This window comes from Rhincodon typus, chromosome 7, assembly GCF_021869965.1.
Source record: "Rhincodon typus isolate 14 chromosome 7, sRhiTyp1.1, whole genome shotgun sequence".
Lineage (NCBI taxonomy): Eukaryota > Metazoa > Chordata > Chondrichthyes > Orectolobiformes > Rhincodontidae > Rhincodon > Rhincodon typus.
Window position 1 is genome coordinate 32,543,582 of NC_063338.1, and position 8,833 is coordinate 32,552,414.

General features: G+C 37.4%; 1 protein-coding gene across 1 annotated transcript; it reads left to right on the forward strand.

Moving 5' to 3' along the window:
* Positions 1-1,088: 1,088 nt before the first annotated feature.
* Positions 1,089-8,489, forward strand: mstnb (myostatin b). Its single transcript, XM_048598657.1, has 3 exons — positions 1,089-1,514; positions 3,268-3,641; positions 6,869-8,489. The coding sequence occupies exons 1-3, from the start codon at positions 1,109-1,111 to the stop codon at positions 7,247-7,249; spliced, it is 1,161 nt and encodes a 386-aa protein (XP_048454614.1). The 5' UTR covers positions 1,089-1,108; the 3' UTR covers positions 7,250-8,489.
* Positions 8,490-8,833: the final 344 nt, after the last annotated feature.

Here is an 8,833-nt window from a genome sequence, read left to right on the forward strand (position 1 = left end):
ATTTACAGACGTTGTAGGGTGATCTACAGACGTGAACACTAGCTGTCATTCCTCTATATTTCTGATAAAAAGTTAAAAAGTATTAAGATTTCGTGATACTTCGCAAGACTTGCTCAAAAGTAAGTTTCTCACAGGAACGCGAGGTTTTGCAGGGCTTGTTGTTTCGTCATAATATCCATTGCAGCATTCATTGCATTTCTGCGTTGTGTAGTGATTCTTTTTGTAAGTAAATGCGACAATTACACCTAATTATTTAACGAGCTGTAAGTGTGAGTTGCAACTAATAGCCACTTTTCGTTTAAAAAAAAACACTATCTAGAGGTTTAATGCTGTTCTCCTCTGCGGCTGCGTTAAAGCGCGCCAAACGCCCCCGCTCAGCGGCGATTTACAAAGCTTGCGCTTAGAAATGGCTCAGGGTTATGGTGTTTATACAGTTATTTGCTTTAACTCAATTTAAACAAACCAAAGGAAAAGGTGACGGCCAAGAAAAAAAAAATGGATGGAGTGCTTGGACAACACTCAGCTGTGTATCGAAAGTATGGAGGAGTTGTTACCGAATGAATGCGGTCTAACTTTCGGAAGACTGGACCATTCTATAATTTCTAGGGAAAAGAGAGAGTGATAGTGTATGACGGAGAATCGGTCACAACTGGGGAAAAAGATGTTCTGTGAAAGCTGTGGAAAATTGGAAACAAAGACGGAATATTACGCCGAACTGCCGTGGATCGTGAGATTTGGCGTTCTGAAACGAAACAACTTCCTGAATGCGAGTAAAGAGGATCACCGTACGATGCTTTGTGTGAATTGTGTCGGTTAACGTTCATTGGAATAAACAGGCGATATAAACACACGAGCGAAGTTGAAAATAATGACGCTGCGTTGGCTGTGAGTGACAGAGAAGGGTCTCAGTTCTGACAGCTAGATTCTTTGTTGGCACAGCAGCCAATCGTTGATTTTTACGACACAATAGTGAAGCCAAAGTTGTGGTATAAAAAGCCGTGTTGGAATATATGAGATTTACCAGTGTGCTTGGCCATATCCCAGCCCACCAGGCTCTAACAAACTTTCAACTGCAATCAGAAGAGGATTCACTGCAAGACTTGGGAACATGCAAACATCACAAGTACTAATTTACCTGGCTCTCTTTGGTGCACTTGGTCGAGTAGGCGGTAGAGATGGTGCTCACGCGAATTTGACAGATATTAAAACGGAATCGCTAGAAAAAGGGCCGGACAGTGACTATAACGTGTCCGAGTGCTCTGCTTGTAGGTGGAGGAAGGAGAATAAGGCACTGAGACTGGAATCTATTAAATCGCAAATTCTGAGCAAACTGCGTCTCAAAGAAGCGCCCAACATTAGTCGGGATACAGTGAATCAACTTTTACCGAAAGCTCCTCCTTTGCAACAACTACTTGATCAATATGATATCCAAGGGGATGACAATAATGACGCCTTATTAGAAGAGGACGATTATCATGCTACAACTGAAACTCTCATCACCATGGCCACGGAGCGTAAGTAGGCCGGTATAAGTAACTTAGCAGCAGTAAACTAACTTTTCTCTCCAATTAACAACTGATGAAATACAACATTTTAACTTGTATGATGCCATAATGTTTACACCATTTGCTCTCAATTGATAGACTAATATTGCTGGTTGTAGGTTATTATGTGTGTTGCACTTAAAGCAAACGGCACGACAAAGATTTTATTAGCCATGGAAATCGCGACCTCATTGTGATCTTTTCATCTATTCTGTTTCAAAAGGCTTCCCTTTCCTTTACAATACGCACCAACATACTAAGGTCGTAACTCACTTAACGAGAAGTGTAAACTTTAAGGGGAAAAAAGAATCTTTATTTGTCCACGTTATAGCTATTCAGAAGAACTCACAAACACGCTCTGTTGGAGTTAAGCAAGGAGACCTTAACTAGCAACAGTTTATATTTCCTGTACACCTGAAACATAGGAAACCGTGTTTATAACCGAGGACTATAAAAGCACAATTTTTTAAGAGCTAACAATGCAAAACTTCATTTGCGCTATCAAATTATATTTTAGTTGAGGAGAAGTTATTATTCATTCTAGGCGACCCTATGAACCTTAGGCGAGAGAGGGCCTTGCAAACGGTTCCTCAAGCTACTGCAGTGAAACAAATGAATGTAACTAATGAGGATTACGTGAGTCCTTCAGAAAGAGTTTTAATTACGCACTTGAGCAGTTTATGTTCTAACTTAAAACTCTGTGGTTTCCACCACTGTTTCCAAAACATGTTTTTTTAAAAAATATAGTAAACTGATTTTCTTCTTGCTGGGATGGTTGGGAAGAAAGATTCCATTGTCCCAAAGGCATATTAGTGTTCATTGTAGAGGAATAACTTAATAGCTACTAGCAAATGGTGTCATGACCTCACCGTGTCATTAGGGTCATTTTAACTGCAAAGCATGTGACGGGTAACTGCAGCTGCCTAAATGCTCTGTCAGCCGTCGTTGGATGCTAAGTGCTACATCTGCAAAAAATGGGAGATTAATATGCACTCAGAAAAATAAGATTGAGACCGATTTACAGTGGAATGCCCTCATTTTTTTTTAAATTAAAGAAAGGAGGATCAAACGGGTCAACAAACCTTCTCTATTATGCGTTTATTTTACTATCGTTTTGCCAAACACACATGTTGAACACATTATTTATAAGCGATGCGTATATTTTATTCTGTACAACTGTGTACCTCTACGCCGACCACAAAGAGCAGGTAAATGGGATTAGTGTAGTTGGGTGTTTGTTGGTCAGCATAGACATAGTGGCCCGAACGGTCTATTTCTATGCTGCATGATTCTATAACTCTATATTGCATTAAGTAACAATTGATTTCTGGCATGTTGCAAGTGAAAAATACAATCTAATCAGCCATTCAAACAGGTTAGATATAAATATGAAATAAATATTACAACACAAACAGAAGTTAATTTTCTACCCATTCATTTATCTTTACAAAAATCAAAATTATGCCAAATGTTTGTTTCCAACAGATGTATTCCACTAAATTGGATTTATTGTTAAATCTTCTTTCCCATTTAACCTTTACTCCTTCGTTTCAAAATGACCACCAAAATGAACACTAAATACTTCCTTGATTGTCAGTATGTGTGTAATTTGCTTCATGAGTTTGAAATAATGCTTAGTTTGATTTTGTATTTGATGTATAATTCTTGAACAAATTGAAGTAACATCATTCACGTACACATTTTTTAAACCTCTTTGTTCAAGCTGAACCTAGTGTCCAAGTCGATGACAAACCGAAATGTTGTTCCTTCAAGATCAGCCCCAAAATGCAGTTCAATAAAGTAGTCAAAGCCCATCTCTGGATATATCTCCGACCAGTGAAGCAAACAACAACCGTCTTCATGCAGATTCTGCGACTAAAGCCAGTCGGACAAGAATGGACTAACCACACACCAATTCGCTCTTTAAAATTCGACATTAACTCCGGCACTGGTCATTGGCAAAGTATAGACTTCAAACGCGTACTACAAAACTGGCTCAAGCAACCCGAATCGAACTGGGGCATCCAAATCAATGCGTCTGATATCAACGGTATCGATCTGGCAGTCACCTCCCCGGGAGTTGGGGAGGAAGGATTGGTGAGTGGCACTCCATTTTCAACAATACGGATAGTATGGCAGTAACTCTTCCAATATTAATAAATAGAAGCCACATATCACATACCTAGCTTAACAACTAGTCGACATAATGAAACTTATTACGAAAACAATACCTACTTTAAAAGAAACGATAGCTTGCATTTTGGCTACGGAGTAGCGTAAAGTATTTTGAAAGTTCTTCAAATTAGGCTGTCATAAAGTAGCCCTGATACTGAATGCTTCCGGACACATTCCTACTGGAAGAATAAAGGGTGGTCCACAAAGTCACACAACCATTGTACATTTGCAAACTTCATTCCAGTTCACTTGTTTTCCAGGACTTTTTTTTAATGGTTTAGTTTTTTGCATTTGCTGTTGAGTTTAGTTGGACAAAGGCAATCATTATAGAATAATCTCAACAGTCATTTATCAAGGTGTCATATTTGGCATCTTGATTTATTACAACGCTTCAAAAGTGACACACATGGAAATTCGCGCAGTGTAATATTTTTTCTGACCTTATGATCCAACTGACAAGAAAAATAGAAGTCGACCTTTACAACTTTATTGAAGAAACTTGTAAGAAACTGTTTTGTATCTGAGGAAAGTAAATGCACAATGCAATCTGAAATCGAAGAGTTTCTTTCACATCAATTATTCAAATATAAAATAACACCAGAAAAAAGATCGTTTTAAATGATGTTTTTTCGCCATTCTTTGTTTGTGTCCTTCCTAATAAAAAGACACACGTCGTTGCAATACACACAGTGCCAGAAAACAACAGAAGTTAGACCACATAATTTACATGGACAAACATTAATACATTTAATCTATTTGAATATATTTGATTAAAGTTATTTTTTTTAAATATACATTTCATAGAAAATTGTTAAAGATTTTAATGATAGAATATCTTTTAATCTATGACACAAATACTTTTGGAGTGTCATTTGGTAATAATTTAAACATCTCTGGTTGAAAGAAGCAACAATATACCTTTATGCTGTGTAGTTCTGATTTACTATTCTTTGATTAATTACAACAAATACAGTTACATAGCATTGGAAGGATATAAAAACGTTCGGTGCATAATTTAATTTCCCCAATTGTATTATTGCGCTTGGCAAACACAATGTTCAGTAGAGTTCAAACTGCTTCACTGGAATGCCGCAAGCGCATTTTGCTCCGAGCGCGGTCTACTAGCAAAATGTACAAAAGGAAGAAGAGGACTGAAATACATAGGAAAACAATATCACATATCTGAAAGTTAATTTTACAGGGAAACAACAACTCGAAAGTAATAAGTATTTAAAATAAAAGTTCATACGATCCAACTCGCCATCAGCCACAAACAGCAAAATGCGCCTATTAAGTCTTAAAAGTTCACACTCAGAATCAACTTCTGAAAGATTTCCATTTTGCAACTGAACTCTGTCATATGCTGCTCCAGATTGGTAGAAACATGTACAAATCTTTCGCCGAAAAGCATTTCTGATGACATCACAAACTGCGACATTCCCAAAACATGGGGGCGTTGAGTAAAATTATCTTAACAGGAAACTGTTCCAAATCAGGTGGCAACATTTAATTTTAACATAACTGCTGCTTCATTCAAGAATGACTTTCTCGCGGCCCAAGGATCGTTCCGTTAATAAATGAAGATTTCTACAGAGTGAGATAATGAAAACACTAAGGACTAGGGTCGCTATTCCAAGAGTAAGTCTGGAGCAGTCTTATCGGATCTGTAAACCGCTTAGTGGGAGTTGGAGGAGAGAAGACACGTTTTTAGAGATTGTTAGAGCACAATTTTGTTCTTATGACAATGTTTTTTTGTGATGTAACTTATATGGACTTTTTCCCGGAACGGTATTCACCACATTTTGAAATAGTTTTGACAGTTTTTCGACAGTTTTCCATGAACCTTATCGTTATCCTAATGATCGTGTAATGTGAACGACGGAAAACGTATTTTGAACTCTTTCAATAGTTTATAAATAACTATAGAGTTTATAGTGGAGTGATTCCATGCACCAAATTTACGGAAGAGACATATGACCATTTCAGAATTAAACAGATCAAAGCTAAATACTGCGGATGCTGGAAATCTGAAATGAAAGTAGATAATGTTGTAGAAATTGAAATCTTTTGTTCTTGAAGAAGTTGAAAGTTTAACTTTGTTTCTCTCTCCACAGATGCTGCCAGTCCTGCAGAGTTTCTCCAGGAATTTCTGTTTTTATTTCAGATATTTGAAAAGTTTCAGCAGGACAAATAGCATCTGTGAAGAGAGAAACAGGATTAACATTTTGAGTCTGATATGACTTCAGAACTGAAGACTTCAGGTTCTTCAGCATTTTCAAAATTAAACAAGTTTCTCTGGGAAGTGCAGGAGCAGAAAATGTCATAATTATAGCCAAAAGTTATTAATGTCCATTCATTATTCAAATAATGTAAGTATTCCACTTCGAATAACGCGCACTCTTATTTTGAAGATTAAATCCAGCATGTTTATGTCTAATATGTGTTTCAATGTTAAGTTATGCTTTTAGAAAATGACGATTACAATTTTTTTCAAACTTTTGGGACCCTTTAACTGTATGGAGATACATCTTCTTTCTCAGCCTTTATACATTATTGTAGAATATTTGAACAACATAATAAAATAACTCACTATGTTCACCCCTTAGAAGCAGAGAAAAGGTGGTTCTGCTCCAAAGATACAAAAATGAGCCATTCCAATTGCAAAAATAAGATTAAGCAGAGGTAATACCAAAATGAGTTGAAACCAAAATTATATTTACCTAATACGTGAAGAAAATTTGAATGTCAAATAGCACACTATCAGATTTCAGTGTACTTTGCGTCGAGTTTTGGCTAATGCAATTAACTATAGATATCTATGTATAGATTAAAGCACCAAGTATTTTGTGTTAACTGTTTAGGGGAGGATCAGACATTTGCTCGCATACTGCCCGAAAACTGACGCTTTTGATAGCATTCCCTGCGATAGCCTTAAGTTTCTGTCCATCGTTCCCGAATTCTTCGGTCTTTCTTAAAAGTTTTATTAGTTGTGTTGCGAAATTTTGTGATGTAAACGGGTACTAAGGTGCCTCTACTTTACAGGGACGAACAGAAATGTAACTGCACTTTTATGGTTCCGAGATGTTTGAAATAGGGTGCGAGCATTTGAGGTTAAGAGCTTACTTTAACATTTCATTTTATGTCAACAGCAACCGTTCCTCGAAGTAAAGGTGACGGAAACGTCCAAACGATCCAGAAGAAACCTTGGTCTTGACTGTGATGAACACTCAACTGAATCTCGCTGTTGTCGTTATCCCCTCACTGTAGACTTTGAGGCTTTCGGTTGGGACTGGATAATAGCGCCCAAGAGATACAAAGCCAATTATTGCTCAGGACAATGCGAGTACATGTTCCTGCAAAAATTCCCACATACTCACCTCGTACAGCAGGCTAATCCTAGAGGTTCGGCTGGACCCTGCTGCACCCCGACTAAGATGTCCCCTATTAATATGTTATATTTTAACGGAAGAGAACAAATCATCTATGGGAAAATACCAGCAATGGTAGTGGATCGTTGTGGCTGCTCTTGAGAACGACCAAAAAAAAGACGTGATACGTCCCGACAACTGGACGTGCAAAATACGGTCGTGTCAACGATTTTCTGCATCACCCAGTACTGTGCAATAGGCAGAGAAGAGATTGTATTTGTGTTGCTCCCCCCCGAAACGAAACTAATAACACGGGCCGAACGAGAACAGCAAGATTCCAACACACAAATTGAATTCAACGGTCCAGTCCACTGTTCCATCTCAAACAAGAGGAGCCAGTATACATTTCTAGCAAGACAGATCATCCCATGCAAATTCATCCAAATCTAAATATGTATGAACAGTTCCAATCCCAGCTTTGACGAATTGGTTAAAAGAATAAGACGTATTTGGTAATATAAAAAAAAGTGCCATTGCATGTGCTTAAAAATAATCCAGAAACTTTCTGGCATAGACTTGACACTTAATTTCTCAGATCAGAGAATTACTTGGTCATCGGCCAATATAAAAACTGTATTCGTGTATTTTCAGCAGATATTAACATTCGACTTCAATATTTAACTCGGTTCAGATGAACAGGAGGATTTACATTATCATGTCGTCTGAACAACTCTAAACTTGAATTTTATGCATTGGCATTACGGGACAGATGGACTGTCTTTCGAAGCTAACAGAAGCACTATGTCTGTGGACAATGTTTAAGGCAAAATGGACAGGAATACCACAGGTCTGATAAGTGTTAAGACCCTGTTTGAATTCTGCCTTGGCAACAATACAGTTTGCACTACGGCAAGCCAATAGAGAGAACTGAATTGGTTGCTACAAAGTTGTAAAAACTGAATTTGATATGACTGCGTATGTTCGTTGAATAATGTGTACATGGCATTCATTTTGTAAATGTTTTTTTTTTCCTTTTCATCTTTTTCCACGGTTGGTATGATTTAACATGCCTACCAAGAGCAAGATTTGATACAACTTAACGTTATGTGCTCATTGAATAAAGGTGCTTGCTTTTGCTGTATCTGAAGTAAAATATACAATAGTATGAAGGAAAGTAACTGATGAACTGAATATGGGCAATATGCGATATCGCAATGGGTGCACTGTGGTGGTGATCTCTTTTCTTGAAGTCCAAGAAAGGTAACAGTGGTTGATGACGGAATAGAGTCTCTTGTAGAATAAGACATTGTACAAAGCCATTCTTGTACATTATTCGGCTCGGGTCATTATATCATTCACGTTAAAAACAATTATTTTATTAAATATACGATTTTAAAACTCACTATTTTGCAAGACCTTTTGATTTTACTTTGAAACATATGTTGTAAAAGATCATCCGAAGGTCTTTCCAAATACTGCATGCATAATAGCTGTATAAATTAGGAGGGCGTTGCTCGGCAAATTGGTCAAATGTTTAGACTCAGAAATATTCCCACACTCTTCATTTATCCTTGTGAATAACATCTGTTTGAATTGACTGGAATCTTTTCAATCTGCAATACGTTTTCCATCAAACAGACAAAACACTGGATCACAGGCACAAGCAATTCAGAGCCACAGCTAAATTAAATCGCGTGGCACAAAAATCGCATACTTCCTCATTTCATGCATAAACACAGTCTAGAG

Excerpts from the sequence above, each read along its gene's own strand:
- mstnb (XM_048598657.1), top strand. The coding sequence starts at position 1,109 with ATGCAAACATCACAAGTACTAATTTACCTGGCTCTCTTTGGTGCACTT. Across the intron at positions 1,515-3,267 it reads CATCACCATGGCCACGGAGC|CTGAACCTAGTGTCCAAGTC; the intron begins GTAAGTAGGCCG and ends TCTTTGTTCAAG. Across the intron at positions 3,642-6,868 it reads GAGTTGGGGAGGAAGGATTG|CAACCGTTCCTCGAAGTAAA; the intron begins GTGAGTGGCACT and ends TTATGTCAACAG.